The sequence below is a fragment of the Artemia sp. Qi Xiang Cuo genome, chromosome 12 (assembly GCF_049724085.1).
Source record: "Artemia sp. Qi Xiang Cuo chromosome 12, ASM4972408v1, whole genome shotgun sequence".
Taxonomy (NCBI): domain Eukaryota; kingdom Metazoa; phylum Arthropoda; class Branchiopoda; order Anostraca; family Artemiidae; genus Artemia; species Artemia sp. Qi Xiang Cuo.
The window spans coordinates 31,370,008-31,389,845 of record NC_142805.1 but is presented as its reverse complement, the minus strand read 5'-3'; the positions used below and the strand labels follow the sequence as shown (position 1 = coordinate 31,389,845).

At 34.2% G+C, this 19,838-nt stretch overlaps 1 protein-coding gene across 6 annotated transcripts in view; it reads left to right on the top strand.

Moving 5' to 3' along the window:
* The window catches only part of LOC148946013 (pseudouridylate synthase RPUSD2-like), a 323,761-nt gene extending 304,444 nt beyond the window's left edge, over positions 1 to 19,317 (top strand). For all 6 annotated transcript variants that reach the window (XM_089097950.1, XM_089097954.1, XM_089097952.1 and 3 more), the window contains exons 10-11: positions 5,464 to 5,664; positions 18,938 to 19,317. In XM_089097950.1, coding sequence (XP_088954076.1) covers positions 5,464 to 5,664; positions 18,938 to 19,245 — 509 coding nt within the window. In that variant the 3' untranslated portion in view covers positions 19,246 to 19,317. The remainder of the gene's footprint in view (positions 1 to 5,463; positions 5,665 to 18,937) is intronic.
* Positions 19,318 to 19,838: the final 521 nt, after the last annotated feature.

The following is a 19,838-nucleotide window of genomic DNA, read 5'->3' as shown; positions in this document are numbered from 1 at the left end:
GCCTAGGAAAGGAGAAGTTTTGGCTCTTGTTTTTATCTCCAGGCTTATAGTAGGAATTTAATCTATAATCGCTTATCTAGGTTTAAAGCCATGATAAATAAATTCTAATATGTATAGAGAAATATATAGATATATTAATATCTATGTATACAAAAAAGACAGTGTTTGATAGTATTCAAGGGGTTCTTTGTCCTTATTTTCTTTTGAATAAATGTACTTATTTCTTTTGTTTATTTTTCACTTTAAGGACTTCCGACGCAAATAAATGAATTGACTGGTTTTCATGTCATATAGGCTATTGCATTTGCTTTGCACTTCTAGAATGGGAAACTACTAATTGGTTTTCTCGTGGCGGACCAACTGTGAGAAAATTCCCAAGTGGGAATTTGCAGTGGTGATGCTAAGCATCACCACGTGGGTGATGCTTAGCAAACCTACAAAAAAAGACAAGAAAATGGTTTTTAGAGTTGTAAAGAAGTTTGAAGTATACTGAAGCGTATTAGTTAGCGGAAAATCAATCAGTAACCTGCCTGAGACTCTAGGCAGGCTGGCGACAACAAACAAGTATTTGTCCAATAAGAGAGTCTTTCTACAATTAGCCAGGTCTTGATACCCTACTGCAAAATACTTGATAACTACAATTCTTGACTTTTTCTTTCTACAATTAGCCAGGTCTTGATGCCCTACTGCAAAATACTTAAAAAAGAGTCCTCAGATATATAAAATACTGTCATCTAAAAGTTTTATGACGGATATTCACGTTTGGTTTTATGAAAATATCAGGTATTTATAAGTTTTATAATTCTTGGAATAAAAGTTTGTTATGCGAAAGCGATATTTGTTACTGTACAATTTGTGACGCTCGGAATTAAGTATGTTTTATTTACTTAAATGCACTAGATTACAGAAATATTCTTCCCCTTGAGACTGGTTCAAGGGAACTCTCCCTCGCTCGCCCTAGAAAAAGGAACAAATTAACCTAAAAATTCATTTTTTTTTTCGTTTTTTCGTTTGCAACCAAGTAAACTCATGGCCTTGACAAATTAACTATCCCGATTTAAACCAAGTTGAAAATATTATTGAAGGGTAAGTTGTGTTTTAATAACAGTGGGGTATCTTCGGGGATTAATTTTTACTAATATTGTTGGGTGAAAAACTGCGAAGATAAGTAATTTTACTTGCTGAAGAAAATAGTCTTTCGATATTTTTGAATCTATTTGGTATCCTGGAACTTTACCGAAGCTTAACAAAATAAATACGAAAACCATCAACATTGCTTTTTGGACTATTTAGACTCTGAAAAGTTGGGATTTTTGTCGAATCAAGAAAGAAATCCGCTTGAAAAGTTGTTGAACTACTTAAAGAAGCTATAAAATTTTACTCTGTGGAAAAGTTTCTTCTAAACTTCCTAATGTCAAGAATGCAGTTTAAATCAAGTTATATCGGACTTTATCTCTCTTTTAAACTTAAATTTGGTTAACAGCGAAGTAAGAAGGAAGGAACTCTCTAAGTTTGGGCAGCATGAAAATTATCCAGATTTGACTTTGTTTTTCTTGTCTGTAATAAATCTTGGGTTTGTGTGTGTCTATCTTGATTTTCCATGCCTTTGATCATTAAGTCTTATCCATTGACTGGGAGCCGGCTTTAACCCCCCTCCGGGAAATGCCCCCGCGAAATATAGCCGTGGCGGGTGTTTCCGGGGGGTAACCGCCTTGTCCCTCATTGACTAGTTATCAAATAGCCAAAGAAAGTAAGACATAGTTGCCTTAGAAATGAGCTGATGGGCAAAGAAATCAGGCTAGACTTTGCCGCTCCACTTCGTATTCTGCTGAAATTGTGCTTCTTTTTATTAGCATATTGCCTCCTGGTGAAACACCCAAGTCAATAGGTACTTCTTCACCTGTATTGACTTCCTTCCCTTTTCTTAAGTCATATCATGTATTTGATTTTAGCTATTACAACAAATAGCAAAGATGTGATACTAACCAATGGTGTATTTTAAATTCCCTCCTTTTCAAGACACCATTCCGGATCGAATCTTTCCATTCTCTTAAAATATCAGTTACTACAAATACCCAATAACACAATCGCGTCAATTCACGGGAATTTAGAGGAGGGCAAAATTTATTTTCAACATCTAGAAGGAAGAAAATTTGTCATCTTTTTCAATGTTTCTAATGTAAATACCCTTTAAAAAGATCTTTCCTGAAATCTTTTGGGAGGGGTTGCGGCTGGGGGATTGCCCACTTTGACCAAATTTTTCACTTTGATTCGGTTTTTTGCTTATTTTTGAGTTTGGAGGGGGGAGCTGTAATTAGTTTTTTCCCGGGCACCAATAACCCTAGGAACGGCTCTGGGTGCATGCACTCTCCAGCCCCCCTACTGAACAAACATTCTGTAATTTTACTAATAAAATTGGTCTGTTGATTTGGCTAGTCGATGAAATGTAAGTTGACGGAGAAATTAGGATTATTTGGATAAGCAAGATTTGTGACAGTGAAATGCACTCTAAAAATCTCATTCAAATCATCCGTAGGTCATGCCAAGCGCTAAATCTGAACATGAAGCTTATTCAGATTAGTAAACCTTTAGGTCTTGAAGGGTATCGATTTTATTGAAACCTACTTTCAACTATGAAGTGTTGAAAGTAGGCTGCATAATCTCTCCTTCTGTGTATAGAAAAGGAAAACCGCTCATGCAAAAATTTTACTAAAAATTTTGTCGTTTTACTAGAGCTTGGCGGAGAAGCTGATTTTCCATAAATTTAATCTTATTTGTGTGTTTTTTTTTATGTCGTTGGAAAACTGCATTAGAAAATCTTAGATGCTTGCGAAGTTTAATGTATATTAAAAACACATTGTTTTAGAAGAATTGGGCTCTCGTGTGTATTTGAATTCCCTCTGGTCTCGAAGAAAAAAAAAGAAAATAAAATGTAAGGATCCATTTGCACCTGTGGAAACTTAAAGTTTCAAGCTTGCAACAGCAGTAAAAGAGAACCCAAATCTTTGATTTTTACATTTTAATTTTGGGTAACGAAAGTTGCTCCGAAAGTAGATAGCCTACTCCAAAAGTAGCGGCAAGATGCTTTTGATGCCGGTTTGCAAACTGAGAACTTTATTTTAGAGTTACCAACAATAAAAACATTCACACGAGAAAAATTCACTGGGATATCTGTGTTTTTAGATATTTTCTTTTACGAATATTTTTTTATTTTTCAGCTCTTAAGCAAATAAGTGACATATTCTGAGGCAGTATTCAATTTTATTTTTATTCAGCAATTAAAATTAATCAACCACTTGAAGTTTGAAATAAAAGTCAGTGGAATGGTGATATTTTCATTTTTTGAAAGACTGAGACAAGCTCAAAAAAGTAAAATCGAACAGCCAGAATAGCTACGAATAGCTAATAGCTTATTTGATTTGTTGTTTCCCGAGAGATGGAACCATTTCCCAAGAGATGTTGTTAACTATGTTGTTAATATACATTTTATCCCTTTATGACAGTACTAGTCTAGTTGATTTATGTTGGGCAATTCAGGTTTTACAAGTATTGTAGAGAAAATAAGCATTTTTCAAATTTCTTGGCAAAGGTCTTTAGCTTTTAAAATTTAGATTAAAAAATTTCCATTCCTTGGTTCAGAAGTCTCCTTATAATGCTTGCAAATAGATGAGACTAAGATTGCATTAAAACAAAAGAATTAGCATGCATTCCTATAATAGCTATGGGAAGTTAATCTACTCTTGACGGCTCTTACTAATTCGTTTTTATATTCTTAAGTCAGGTTTTGATTCAAACCTGGGCTAAATCTTGAAACTGGTAAAGCGTAGAAATTTTCCATCAAGCTTACACTCTTAAGGATTGAATAATAGAAATCTCAAGGCCTGCCTAATTGAAAATCAAGCCATGTGGAAAAAAAATAATCCATAACGGTTTGAGATTGAACCTTGGGAATAAATTGGATTTATCCCGATGGGATTCTTTCCCCACCTGCTGTCTCTAACACCTAGGAGTCCTCTCTCATCTGTCAAAAAAGGGGGTAAATAGCAAGGATTTTCAAGTAGAAAGATCGTATTGTTGGTGCAAGGAAAGAATTTCCATTTGGAAGATTGTGCTAAGATTATATCATAAGATTTATTACACTCCTCATAAATTGGAAGCTAGAGACCGACAGAGCAAAAGAAGTGAAAAGGTTATGGCCTTTTGCTATTAGTTATACCAATGGTTGGTATAGGGAGAAGCCGATCCCTCTCCCCTCCGAGAGATATAAAATACGTTTTGTATGTATATGCGACCCAAATAATGATGAAAAGTGAAAAAAAGTTATAGAATGTAGCTGTGGAAAAATCAACATGTTCATAAGTCAGCACGGCTTTATTGTATTCAAAATTGTTTAATTCGCACAGGAAAAATATTCCATATGTAGGCTACTACAGCCCTCTCTTTCCTTCTTTCTTAGTCTGTACCGCAATGCTGCTTGTGATGCCAGGGTTTTTAACTTTTTATTAAAAATTTTGGCGCTAGAATTTTTCAATTCCTGTCAACTTCTTATGATATAGTAAACCCTGTTATTTTTCGTCAATCAACATCGATGAAATTATACCCACATAAAAAGAATCTAGGATCTGATTCTCATGAGTTTTCTATTTTCTTTGGATCAAGTAGTCACCCAAATTTTTATTAAATGCCCGTCAACGAATTCAAAGGCCTGTCTTTTATGAGAAGAGCTATTGATTCTATTGCATGTTACGACCTAAAATTATCTTATTGTCAATTCGAATCTCCATTAAGGAAATTTTCGTTACAAATTAGACATTCGTTATAACTCGTATTCTGAAACTTCTAGTTATGGCTTGAAGCTTGTGCGTTTAAAACTTGGAGGAAGTTTAATTTTAAGTGAAAGGATAAATTCAAAATTTCTTTCCCGAACCCTTCTATAGGCTTAAAAAATTAAAACTTAGACAAAAACCTAAATGAAGACAACTTATTCTCCAAAAGCCGAGTTGTCTTTTTAGGTAAAAATATCCGTTATTAAGGATGTCGATCTTGTTATCAACGGGGCACATTCACTATAGGGAAAGGGTCGCTTCGGATTAGCCTACAACTCTCCTGAAACCTCAATATTTGACGTTTTTTCCTATAATTTTAATATTTTCTTATGATTCTTCTGTTTGTGTATTTTTGTTTTCGAATTCTCGTGTCAGCAATCGTATATAGCATTGGTATAACTAATCTAAATTACAAGTCCTCATATTTATGCTAGTACGAAATAATAATAATTGATGACTTTCAAGTATCAATATTTTAATAATAATATTATCATAATTTCTCTCCTATAATACCTCTATCATCTTTTTTTCCTTTTTCCCCCAAAACCTCGCTATTGTCAAGATTTTCTGCTTCTAAGCGTTTTTCTAGTTTTAAACCGTTTTATTCTGAATACTTACATTTGATTACTTGTTTTAGGTTATCCAATCGTCAACGATCCATTGTACAATCATACAGTTTTTGGACCAGAAAAGGGCAAAGGTGGTGTGCAAAATAAAACAGATGATCAGTTGATTGGTGACCTGATAAGCATACACAATGCCGAATCTGTCTTGGGCCTTGATGAGACTGACCTTGAATCGCCACTGCTTCTACCTTCTGAAGACTCGGCAAAGAAAGGTAACTTACGGTTATATTTGAAGAGGCAACTGAGCTATTTTCTTTTTCGTCATATTGGACCTACATGATAAAGTGGTTCCCCTCGTCAAAACCGTGAGTTGACCCGTTTTTGAGCGGGCAGGTACAGCTTGATTAGGAAATTTTTTAATGAATATTGAAAATCTGGAAGGAGCAGATAACTCCCTTTCATAAATGAAGATCCAGTTGCCAGTTGGATTAAACGCGTTTTCTGGGCTATCACAAATAATTAGGAAGTGAGAGGTCAGCAAAATAAGGGAATATATAATTAAAACTAATTGTGGCGCTATCTATGATTCTATTCACGGGTACCGATATTTCTGATTTTTTCTACTGTTGTATTCCCGTTTTTTTTCAGATTTTTATTGTCGATTTTTCACGCAAAAAAAACGATTTGATCGGATTTACTCTAATAAACAAGACAGAAAATAGGTAAATCTGTGATTTTTTTTTTTTTGCAAAACGAAACTCCGTGACTTTGTAGTGCTTGAAAGAGCTTCAAAAAAATGCTTTTTTGCACACTTTTATTTTACTTTCTCTGTGGAGATCTAATTCCTTGGCCAATATTTCACATACTTCTCATGGTCTAATTGAACTAAAATTTTTTATACGATGACAAAAATAGTATCGCCGATGATAATATATGAAACGATTAACATTCATCATTTGATTCAATAATTTACATATTTATCGATTCAATAATTTAAATTAATGGTCTGTTTCTAGCTACGTGGTACATTGATGGTTCTCTGGTTGAATGATTACCTGCTATGCCTGTAGCATGGGTTACATTCTTAATCAAGAACTAAAAAGGTTTTGGAACTAAAATGCTTGCCTGTTATTAGAAAAAAAATGAATTTGTCATAAAATAAAGTGATAGGGTACTGATGACAAAAAAAAATCGTTAGTACTTACTCATAATCATGGTGATGTCTTTATGTTCACATTGAACCTAACGTGTGACGAGCGCCCCACGCTTTCGTTTTCAGTCTAAAAACTTTATATTTGTCGGGATAGTATGAAAAAGGTTTTATACTTTTTATTGCATTTGGAAATTAAATAGGCTGTTTTTTAGTATTTTACTTTATTATCTTATGAAACTTTCATATTAAACTGTAAGAAATTATGATCTTTCACGCTGCCCATAAGCAATTGCGTTATGCTCCTTAACTTCTTTTATATTTCTTAAACTGCGAAGATCTTTCACCTTTATTTAAATCCTATCTGTGATCCTTCAATAAGGCCTTAGCATGACGAATAATAGTTGCCTAAATATCAACAATGACAATCTTTGTTTTTTTTTGTTTTTTACTACGACTACAGACTTTTAGTTCTTTCGTCAATAAAGTTCATGTATTTAGTGTCTTGGCTGAATCTTAGCAGTCTATTTGTTTCTTATGATTTTATTATGATTATTATTGTTATTATGAGTGGACTTAAAAACTGAGCCAAGGCTGAAGCTCCAAGGCTTTTGCCCCCCCCCCCCTAAAAAAAGTAAAACGTATCATCAATAGTCACCAGGCTATTGACATCCCCTCAAGCCTCGTGTTTTAAGACGGGGGTTGCCTCTAAATTTGTTTCCCTTTTTGGAAAGTCCTCCTTGATAGTGTCAAGATGTCTGTCAATCCCCCCCCCCCATTCCAAGAGCCCACCCGTTTCTATTCCCCTGAATAAGCATCTGTATGCGTAACCAATGGAGAAGGATCTACAAGAGAAGTCTAAGGAGCTCAATAATTAAAAAAGGGTTAAACAAACTTTTCAATTTTGAGCTTGGCGATATTTTTATTTAAATATTAAAATTGTAATTTCCTAAGAGGGAAAAACCTCTCCTTTTTCTTCCTCAACTTTGTTCCCGGCCATTGTAATTTGTAAAAAAAACACAGTGTATTAGTGAACTATCTACAAACCAAATTGATTAAGTCCATAAAATAAATAATGGAGGAAATTCAAAAATAAAGAAATGTTTCTGACTTTGATGTACTAAATTTTTGGTTGGAAAAACAATGAGTTTTAAGGTTTGAGTTTTGAGGATTGGGTTGGTTCATTTAAGCAGGAACTTCGTCAAATTTGCTTGTAAAAAGTCGTTTTGTGTTTAATGGCTAAACCTTTTTTGTTCTCTATTTTCTTGTCTTAATCCCCATTTTCATGGATTATCCTTATGAAAATACATTGCTAAGAGTCAATCAAGGGCTTTGACTATAAAAATTCAAGATGTCGGTCGACTTAATTAATTTTACCTCTGAATGACTCAAACAATGAATTAATTACTGAGATCCCCTCCCCGGGTTTTTAATTGCTTAGTATAGTATTTAATATCAGGCTTTTTTCTGACTTTATTCAGCGTTATAATAGTTCTGCTCCTTTATTATAGAGAATTCTTTACTTTAAAAAAATTATAGAATAAAAGCTTGAGCGTGAAGTAGGAGAAAAAGAAGATAAATCCTAGATTTCTTGTTACTGGCAGGGAAGCGTCTGAGAAAAGCAGTAATAAGGAGCTTTGGGAGCTTCTTGGATTTCGTCATTTGACGCTTGAAAAGGCTGTAGAAAATGAATCCCTTTTCTTATTTTGAAGCAACTGAAATTTTGGCTGGTTTGACCAGGTTATATTCTTACAACAAAATAATTGGTTAGAAATATGACCATTTCTAAGAATGAAAGGGTTGAAGTCGTTTTGATAAGTGAGGATTCTTTTCAGTGTTGGTGATATTTAAAGCTATGCTAAGAGCCTTTGATGCCCAAACCTTTTGAATGATTCTGGTGCCATTTCATCAAACGTCAATTTAGAAAGACAATATTAATATCCCGAATCATCTCCCGTGATCTTTCAAGGAGGGGGTAGTAATTTGACCTAGACTTACAATAAGACAAAAAAAGATCAATATTTTTTATACATTATTAAGAATTGGGAAAAGTTTCCCATTTTGACAGTTGATTGTATGTTGTCAGTGGGCAGCTCAACTCTTTTTTCTTTTCTTCTTCTTCTTCTTTTTTTACAAAACCACATGGTATGGCTTAAAGCTGAATTTAACAGAACAAATCTGGCAATATGAATATTTTTTAAGAGCCAGATAGGAAATAACTTTTTCCATTTGCAGTTTCTCACTATAAAAAAAAAAAAAAAAAAAAAAAAATATGTAATACAGATGTCCAACGAGCCTATCCTGTAATTATAAGAAAAGGGCATTAAGCATGCCTTGAAACTATTCGTAATGATGATGATGAACGATTGAAGACAGTTTTCCCTGTATAGTGAACAGTCAATTTATTCAAACAACCAATTCCTGCTTATTAAACACTATTTACCAATTATTCATAAGATTTAAAGCTGATAAGTAATCGCAAGAAAATATTTCACTATTTTATAAATTATGCTTAGTTCTAAGTTTTGTTTTATGTAAAAATTCTGAGTAAGCTTGCGTTTAATAGACAACATTCATGAAAACATTTATGGAAGAAACTGATAGACGAGCACAAGCACCAAATCCATTGGCTACCAAAGAGTTGCTCAGTTGGAAATCTGCATTATATACCTTTTGTCTGTGACAGAGACCCCAGATACTAAGCCTTGAAACGGCAGCGACATCTTTCCCTCCCAGTTTAGTGGAAAGACTGAATCTAAAGGGTAATTTCGGTGCGTTGGCCAGAGAAGCCAGTTATGCTTTATGCTTAAGCCTATTTATGCTTTGGCGAAAACTTGCTGAGCCTGGAACACGAATGGAAGTCGGCAGTGACAAAACAGATTGGCTACCGTCATCTTTGTTTTAAAAGAAGGAATTGCTTATCATGGCCGAATCATGCCGTATTCACATCTGTCGAAAAAAAAAGAAAAAACTAAGATTAATGAATAGCATGTGTTTTTCTTTAATATGTCCCACTTGCACCATAGAAGCGGAAAATTCAAATGACAAGAAAGGGGCTTGAAAAGCTTGAATTTTTTAATTTCCAAAATGATGCCTCTACTTCACCATTCATGAATTTTACACTTGAAAATTGAAGAGTGTTCAACTTGATGGATTGGAAACGCTCTACATAATTGCCCCTTGTAGTCGTCCGTAATTCGATTATATTCGACAAATATGACTATGATGTGGTTCGTAATTCGACAAATATGACTATGATGGGGTTCGTAATTCGACAAATATGACTATGATGTGGTTCGTAATTCGACAAATATGACTATGATGTGGCTCGTAATTAGACAAATATGACTATGATGTGGTTCGTAATTCGGCAAATATGACTATGATGTGGTTCGTAATTCGGCAAATATGACTATGATGGGGTTCGTAATTCGACAAATATGACTATGATGGGGTTCGTAATTCGGCAAATATGACTATGATGGGGTTCGTAATTCGACAAATATGACTATGATGGGGTTCGTAATTAGACAAATATGACTATGATGGGGTTCGTAATTCGACAAATATGACTATGATGGGGTTCGTAATTCGACAAATATGACTATGATGGGGTTCGTAATTCGACAAATATGACTATGATGTGGTTCGTAATTCGACAAATATGACTATGATGTGGTTCGTAATTCGACAAATATGACTATGATGTGGTTCGGACATTATTGATACTCATATTCGTAGTTGAAAAAATATAGTATCTTGGTTTTATTTTCCAAAGTAATGGTGGATGGAGCTCCCACATTAAAGAAGTGTTTAATAGGGGAAGAGCTGTAACATTTTCACTTTTTAGGAATAAAATTAGTGAATAAAGAATTTGTCTTTGTATAAGAATTTTTTTTATCTATGACAATGTCGATTCTCCATTACGGGGCAGAGATTTGGGGACATGAGAACGCTGCCCAGTTAGAAAGCGTTCAGTTAGGTTATTTTAAGAGATTGTACGTGCTGCACAGAATGACCCATACTCAGGGGCAAATCCAGGATTTTTTTAAGGGGGGTGCAAAATAGGTTGATCCGATAGACTTGCGTTAGGAGCAAGTTTAATTAACGCAAACTTGCGTTAAGTAAGTAAATTATACTAATTTAAACTACATTAGGGGGCGCGTGCCCCCTCGCCCCCCTGGATCCGCCACTGCCCATACTCAGTTTCTTAAAGGAGACCTTGGACTGTAATCTCTTAAAAGTTATAGAATGGTCCAAATGATACAATTTTGGCTAAGGGTTCTACAGCTACCATGGGATAGGCTACTGAAGGTAATATGACGAGTTACTTCAGTTACGAAAGAAAAGATCTTGGCCTTTTAAAGTCAAGGAGGCACTGGATAAAACAGGTTTTTCTTTCGCTTGAAATAATGGCCTTTGACCAACTAGTCAACAATTTTATTTAAATTAAATTTACTGGCTAGATACCTTACCTGTTGGATGCAGATAAGATCTAATTGCCCTCCGATTTGTTCGAGACTGAAGGTTTTTGAAAGGAGGAAAAGTGTCCCGGACGGTATGTTTGCTTGCCCTCTTCGCCAAGAAGAGGAGGAAAATTTGGAGCATTGTCTGAGTCGTTGTCGAAGTCCTTTGAGGGTAAGGGAAAATTTATTCGGGAATGATGGATTGCTTCTTCCTGATGCCTTGAAGAGTACGTTGCCACAGTTTATTTGTCTAACGGGAAGATATCTTGATCAGTTTTTTGCAAAAAGAATAGAGTAGCTTTTATTTCTTCTTTATTATTGTGACGAGTGTATTTTGGCTTGAAACATACGTTATCTTATCTTATTCATAGTTTTTGGTGAACGAGTCAGGTCTAAATCATGAAAATTACCTGTCCTTGTGTAAGTAAGAGGCGAAACTAAAGACTATTTTACCTTTTTGGGTCCCATTAAGGGCTCAAAATGGAATTTCCCCCAGGAAAGATTATTGAACAATGAAAGAGCATAAGAAAGGGCATCAAATGATATATTCACTTTCATCTTAGCTAAATTGTGTTATAAACTGAAAATTTACCGAATTGCCTTTGTTGAAAAATACACCTTAAGGGGACACTTGTAGCTTTTTTCAAAGAAATCGGCACCGAATTTCATCGTGGTTATAAAAAAAAAAATCCTAAACCGTTTCCTTCTCTTCAGCAAGAAAATCAAAAGAACTAAATAATAATCATTAAATATTTAATAATGAAATAACTTCATAATTAATTAATGAAAAAATTTTAAATTTAACTAACATTTCTTAATGAAATAAAAAAAAACAGCAATAATTTTAAAAATAGAAGAGCTTAATAATAACAATAAAAGAACGAAATAATAATTTGGGATCAATCATGCCACTATTAATAACCTGCAGTTGACTAATATTGTCCATGATGTTTAGTTTTTAAAATCTCGCTCAATGGCATTGTTTTTATACTGCTATCGTTTGCCCACTTAGCTGCTGAAACTGGGACCCGAAAAAAGCTACTTGTGTCGGGCCCTTTGCTCATACCAAAGCTGGCTATAAAAATAACTAGAAGTAGTAAATCTCTGAAATTTTATTCCTCACTTTGTTGACAATTAGATTGTGCGATGAGACAATAGTTAAACCAATCAATATGGGTGGTCGTCCTGAAAATACAGGCGTGGACAACTGAGTTTATTTTTGCTTCACTCTGTCTTTTCAGTCTTCTTTTAATAGAAATATTTGGATGCCAGCTACTAATGAGATAAAAACAGACTGTCATTAAAAGTTAGTCCCCAGTTTGTTTTCAAATAAAAGACTTCTCCTGGGGTTAATTACCCATGAAGAAAAGGTGAAAAAATATTTAAAACATAGGATACCCATATGCTTCATTAAATTATCATCTAAAACTTGTTTATTCTTTTTCCCCACTTTAATGTCATTAGTGACATAATATGATGATAGGACAGCAGAGGGAAGATAACTTTCAGTTCTAATAAGTTTCTTGTTAGAGAAGAAAAAAGAACTGTCCCTGAAATAAACATATTATTTTCATTACTATTACACACGTCGTGAATTCGTGTTTCTTACTTTGCAGTAAAATGATTCTAATAAATTATTGTAAATTAGTGAATGATTTTTTTGTGTTGAAATCAGTGTGCTCAATTAAAAAACATGGTAACGTGGTGTACATTAGAAACAGGCACGTACAAAAGATTTTTTCAGGGGGGGGGGTATAAAACATCACATTTTATTTGATAATTTGAATAAGGAATGCCTGGGTCCATAGGCCCCCCCTACTGTGAACTTCTATGATTAGGGATGTTGTTTGATGAAAGGAGAACAGAGGAGAGGTCAGTTACACCCTATCACTTTCTTCCTTACAAAAAACATTGGAACTAAATATTTTTGTTACTACACGTTGCGTATTCTTTTTTTTATTTTGCCGAGAAATGATTCTAGTATCTTTTAGGACCTATGGGCTACTACACGTTCTGGCAAATAGACTCCTTGTGGCCCAGTAGCAATACGGTTTTGGCCTTGCTAAATTCATTGCAAAGAGTGACGGTAGCGCAATAGATTTTAAACGTTCTTTTTTGTTTCTTTTTGGCTTTTCCATAAAAAGTACACTATTTGTTAATTTCAGACAGAAGCCGCCACAAACATTAATGTTTTTTTCACTTGCTATTTAAATAACTTAATTATTTACTTCTAGTTAATATCATAGTCTGTAGAAAACAACTTTTAAGTAGAATAACTGTAAGGAAACTTCCCGTTTTCCTCATGTATGGCTTCTTTCTTAAATTCAGTTTAGTCCTTGTCGCATTTGATTAGAGTAGGCTTAGTGCAAACGGATTAAAAGAAATAGTAACCACAGTTCAGAGAAGATAAACTAAAGCTAGATAAAGAAGATAAAGCTAGATTTGGGTGGAGGAAGCGCATGCGTTACTGCAAGGCCGTACCCAGGATTTTTTTTTCGGAGGGGGTTCTACTCAAAGATTTTCTTCGTCGGGGGGGGGGGGGTTACACACAAAAAAACTCAAAAACGTATACAAAATTTGTTTATATCTATATTTTATTACGTTTTTACAAGTCAAAAAACATTTCGGGAGGGGTTCAATCCCCCCTAATCTCCCCTCTGGGTACGGCCTTGCGTTACTGTGTAACCATCAGGCGACTTGAGGCTGTGATCAGTGTCAGTTGTAGTGGTAGTAAGGTAAATATCCCACATTTTTGGGTGCCTACAAGCAAAATCTGCCCTCTGGACCGTGCTCCTTCCTTAGTTTTAAATCTACAGCAAAGAAGGCCTTGGAAAGTGTTGTTTCAAAAGGAAAGGGGTTATTTTTCAGCTGTAGTATGCGCTTAACCCCTTATGTTTTATGAAGTGTTTTTCCTACTTTATGCTATCTCGTTTTACAAATATTTATTCGTTGGCTGTTTTTTAAAGTAAGCGTGAGATGTATTATTACATATTCAACACTAGAGTCGAATAGGCCATAGCTAGAAGAAAGGATAACAGAACGAAAACGTGAAATATATATATATATATATATATATATATATATATATATATATATATATATATATATATATATATATATATATATATATATATATATATATAAAAGTATAGACGTATTTAACATTTAAAACTAAATAACAAAAAATAGGCGATTTACACGGAAAATCTAAGAAGTTATAGAAGAATTGTAAAATTTCTTGTGATTTAGGTATTTTCGAAGACCATGCTGCCATTCTATGACGAACAAATAAAATTCAAATAGGGATAAGTCCTTTTATTAGACAGTGAAATAAATACAAAAAGTTTTGGATATTTCGATCACATATACAGTGACCGTCATCAGCGGATGAACTAAAGTTTTACAATTAAAACAAAACATATTAATACTAAAATAAATAACTGTTTCCAGGTCATAAATAGTTTCAGATTCATTAGCTGAGAGGTTCAATACCAGGGTTCATTTCAAGTCTTGAGTTGTAAACTTTTCTCCTTAATATTGCCTTAATGCAAGTTCAATTTTTAAAGAATATTGTGCAGTCTTTTTCTTCTTCCAATTGCAGAACTTTTTTGTTTCTTTTTTACTGTCTAATAAAATGACTTATCCCTAGTTGAACTTCTTTTTGTTCTTGTGATTTGACGTGGGGCGTGGGAACTAGCTAAGAATCATAAGCCGATATTTTTGTTCTTCTATTCTTTAGTCCACTTTATAATAAAAGTTATTAATTGCTTCAAGTTTATCCTAGATTAGCTTAAATTTTACGAACTATTTACGCATTTTCATCTACTCAGCCTTTGAAAAATAAAATTTCTGTTTGTGTGAATGTTTTATGTGAATGCGTTGCTTCTTTAGGCCTATTCTAAATAGCAATCTTTTTTCTCTCTCTCAGGATGTGTCATGAAAAATTTTGAAAAAATTTCTGTGGGTGTATTCTGTGGGTGTGTTGAAACATTTGGTCCTTTTTTCTCGGTAACTAATTGCTGAACTTTAAAAACATGGTGTGTGTCAAATTCTCAAGATTTCTAACTTTCTTAATTGCCTACATATGTTTTTTTTTGCTGTTTTATTAATTGTAAGAATTTTCTACTTAGTTAATGCAATTAGATGCTTCAAATTACTTAAATTAGTATTTACAAATCTAAGTAATTAAAATAAGTGATTGTTAAAATAGTCCAGGAGTAGCACTGTAATGGTCATGTCGTAACTAAATATCAAAAGGTACACATTTAGAATGTCGTTTCAAAAGGGAAGTTAAAGTTAAATTTTTTAACTGGGATATAGAGTCCAACCTATTACACATGTTGTTCTTTGAAAGAAGGAAAGGAAGATAAACTATTGGAAATGTTTGAATCAGGTATGAAAACTTTTTTTATTTGCAATTTAATTTTGTTCGAAGGAACAACACAAAACTCGGTTGGGTACTTGTTTGATAAACGAAACACGGATCATGAAAAATTTTTCATGACCAGCTATTAAATGTCAAAAACACTGAAGAAAAGACTTTTTCAAATAAATTACTCATTTGTGCATTGTTGCTAGGTGAAAGAAGCTTTGAAAATAATTGGCCCCTCAAGGATTGTTATTCGAAACACTTTCATTTTATTAGGTGCATTAGGGATTTACGGCGGGGATTATCTTTTGACATTAAAAGTCAATAAAGATCTTTAAAGTAGCAACGAGCAATACATTTTTCATTTTTCAAACCATAAATAACTCGTGACAATGACAATTTGTTTCTTTTTTATTTCTTTCTTAATGAGTCTAAATTGACATTCATTTCATTTGTAAGGCAGTAGTGTTCTCTGTTCTTTTTTTTTTTTTTTTATTCTATTTTTTCAGCTCCGAACCATGTAAATCATTGTAATGCTTCATGTAATGAATGACAAGATTTATTAATGACTTTTAGAGTTGAAACCAAGCAATAGGGGGGGGGACTGAAAAAGAGAGAGGAACCAGAGGCGCAGCTTTGGTTTTGAGTTTGGAGGGGTGATATAAAGAGTGTGCCGACAAAATCGTTCTGTATGCCGACAAATGCAGACACGTAAGCTAAATTAAACTAAAAAGACAAGCTAAATACCAACGTGTGGGCATTACGCGCCGACACCTTGGAACTTTGGGGGTAATTCCCCCCTTATCTGCGTCCCTGAGAGCAACAAACTGTTTTTTTTTTTTTATAAAAAGATCGGAATTTGTTTTTGACATCTCTTCTTTTTATTTGTTTAATCGTTCAATTTTATTTTATGAACCTTGATTGGTAGGCTACCTAGAACAGCATTCATTGTTTTCTTACTACTGAGGAGCTTTTCTCTTTTTGAAAAGTCAAAGGAAAATCAACGCTGAATCTTTCATTCCGTTGCTACAAGCTCGTCACAGCGTTAGGCCGCTTGTGGTTGGCTCAAGGGCACCCGCAGAAAACTCACCCGCGGGGGGGGGGCGCACCAGAATAGCAGCGGTGGATAGGGACACGGGAATATATTTAGGATTTAAGGGGGCCGGCACCCCACAATATATCTTGGTTAGGTCTAGGCATGATGTGGAAAACAATCAGAAATGAAATTAAATTTTCAGTTATTTTCAACTGAAAGTGAGGAACATCTTTGAAACCTTTTGAATAGCAATTATTCTTTATATGAGCGGTGGGCTTTCTCCTCCGTAACTCCTAGCTCTTTACTCTAAAATTGGACTTTTTGCCCAAATTATTTAAGAACATTTACTGACACGCAACGGCCATTGAATTGAAAAAAGGAGGTTTTTCAAATCACTAAGAAGCTTTAGCTGAATGAACGAGGAATTGAGAATCTAAGGAAAAAGTATGTGAAGTAAATTCAAGTTAATGTTAAAATGAAAAAAGTAAAGTAATTACAAAAAAAAACAATAGCCTACTTATGAAAAATAGGATAGGAATCCCTGCCTTTCAATTCTATTGAGCAATGCTAAAGTGTTGGACGGACACTATTGAACAATATGGATATTTTTTAGTGTTATCAAACACTGACATATCTAATATTCTAAGACTCAGTGATTACAAAAAGTACAGCATTTTCAAAGAAGTTTGTTCAAAGTAAAACATAAAAACTAAGACTAAGAAAATGAAACAAGAATTTCTAGTACTGGCCGTCATACAGAAGGGCGGTAAGTGTTGAATTTTACTGAGTAATATTGATAGTTTTAATTTAATTTTGAATACTAAAAACCAATATGATGGTTTATACTTCATAACTTTAAAAAATTAAACCTTTTTCAAAGTGAGCAACTGGATCAATATACTTAATCCGAGTAAAAAAAAAGAAGAAATAAATAATGATAAGACACCAAAAACGTATCCATTCTGGGGGCAAATACGAAATTAAACTTTTCATATTATAGTTGCTTCAGATATCGGCTCATGGATACTCATACATGCTGAATTTGACGGCGTATCTTTAGCGAGATTGCCCCCTTTTTAAGTTGTTTTCCTTCTTGTTTCTTATAATTATGCGAACTTTCTTATGTACTAATAACTTGGGATGTTTAACTTCAAACTCGAAACAAATAGGCCTACATGTTTGGAATCACCATAAAAATTTGATTCTTTGATTTAATGCTATGAATATTCATGCTCTTATACTTTTGTAATAGATAAGGATCGCTATTTACTTACCATTCATTTAAGAATTAAGTTAATTTAATTAAAAATTACTATTAAGAATTTTTTTTTTTTTTTTTTTGCTCCAACCAAATCACATAGAAAAAGCGTTTGTGGAAAACTAGGAATGGGTTGCTCAGTCACAAATTAGGACTCATATTACCCATATTAAGGGTCAAAACCTATTGTCAGGCAGCCGCCCAGGAGCCAACATACTTTTTTTTCCATGGTTTTTTTCCTACTCTGCTTTCTTTCGTTTGATTTCCTCATAATTACTTTATAGTCCCCAATTTCCAGGGAAGTGATCATGGCACCTCCTGCCCCTCCCCTCCCTGCAGATTCCCATGGATTGGCCCAAAACACTCCTCCTCCATTAAACCTTATCGAGGATTTGATCAACCCTCATAAATATCCCTCAAGGTTTTAGTCATTTTTATACTCTCATTCGAGCCTGATCTGGGGTATCAGGCTTGCTTTTCTCTTGGCTCCTTATTGGCTATTTCTTAAGACTATCTATGGATACGGTCTTTAGCCGTTTGGAGAACATGTCCAAGTCACCTAGAATTTAGGGTATCTTTTTTTGGCGGGGGGAGGGGGGGGGTCGACACACTTGAAGAAAGGTAATTTAAAAGTGCAAGGATGTAGACTGTATGTATGCCTAGGTGGGGTCGCCACCTTGGGTCCACCATTGCATGATGTCCCCACTGAATGGCGCTGAAATATTTTATTTACAACGGGCTGAGTTTGTCACCTCTACACCAAGCTTTTTTCATAAAATTATTTTCAATTTTTTCTCTTAACAAACAATATATATTTCTTTGTCCTCTCTCTCTCTCTCTCTCTCTACATATATATATATATATATATATATATATATATATATATATATATATATATATATATATATATATATATATATATATATTCACGTTTTTGAAGGGGTCTGTGGCTTTTCATTTTCAGTTTTATTTGATTCCAGTGCACAAGGTGAATATCTGTGGATATTGTAAGGCTAGTGCTGCATGGTCTTTGGTCATAGAGTTTTCTTCTTTTGGTTTTATTTGAAAATCTAGAACACTGATTTTGAATAACAAAAGATTTTGACTTCGAACCTATTTACTGTATATTATGTTTTGTTGAATTCAAGACTACCATGCAAAGTTCAGGGTATAAGCTTTGAGAAAGAACTAATCTACCGTTTATGTACATTATTTCACAAAATGTTCTGTATATTGTCCTTCCTACTTTTTTTTATCGTTTTACAGATTCAGCCAGGACTGAGGTCCAGGTGGCACAGCCAGCTGAAGTAGCCGAGAAGCCGTTTAAACAAGACAAAGCTGCTACGCAATCTGAGAAGAAATTTGAGCCAGAGTCACCATCATCAGTACAATCAACCTGCGATAAATCTCGGATTACATTTGACGAAAACTGTGCTGAATGCAAAATGAATTTCAAAGATCCTCAGCCAGAAGACTTGATAATGTACTTGCATGCTCTTAAATATTCAGGAAAAGATTGGAGCTTTAATACACCATTGCCTAAATGGGCGGATGAAAATTGGAAGGAGGAGTAAAGAAGTTTCTGGAATCGGTGGACTGTGAAGTGTTATATCAAAAATATTATGTAAATAAGATGGTTCAGTGGAGTTGGAATTTTAAAGAAAATTGTTTACCTTTCAGAGGAGGCAAATACATGGTAGTTTTTCAGGGGGGGGGGGGCTAGTAAAAAAAATTCCACATGAGAATTTCAATAAGAAGTGCCCAGAAATTCGGGAATGAAGAATTCTGGGGGACGGGCGGTTGGACCCTGAGTCCCCCTCCCCCATGCATACATCCCTGATATAGCACCTCCCCCCTTTGTTATGAACTTAGTATAATAACCAACCAGTCATAATGACAGAGGAAGAAAGATGAGCGAAAATGCTTGTAAACAATATTATTCTACTAGCCTTTTTTTTTACTAGTCCAAAAATAAAGTCCGTAAATGTTTGAACATTAATTTTCCAATCCAAGCAAGTGGTTCGTGTCAATGTTGCCAGAAGCAAGCCCCAGAAATTGCACATCAGGCTTGGCAAAATTAAAAAATAACTTCTGGAAAATAAATTCAATTTGCGGATTCTCAATTTCCGATTATAAATTATTACATCAATTCCATTAATATTTCTGA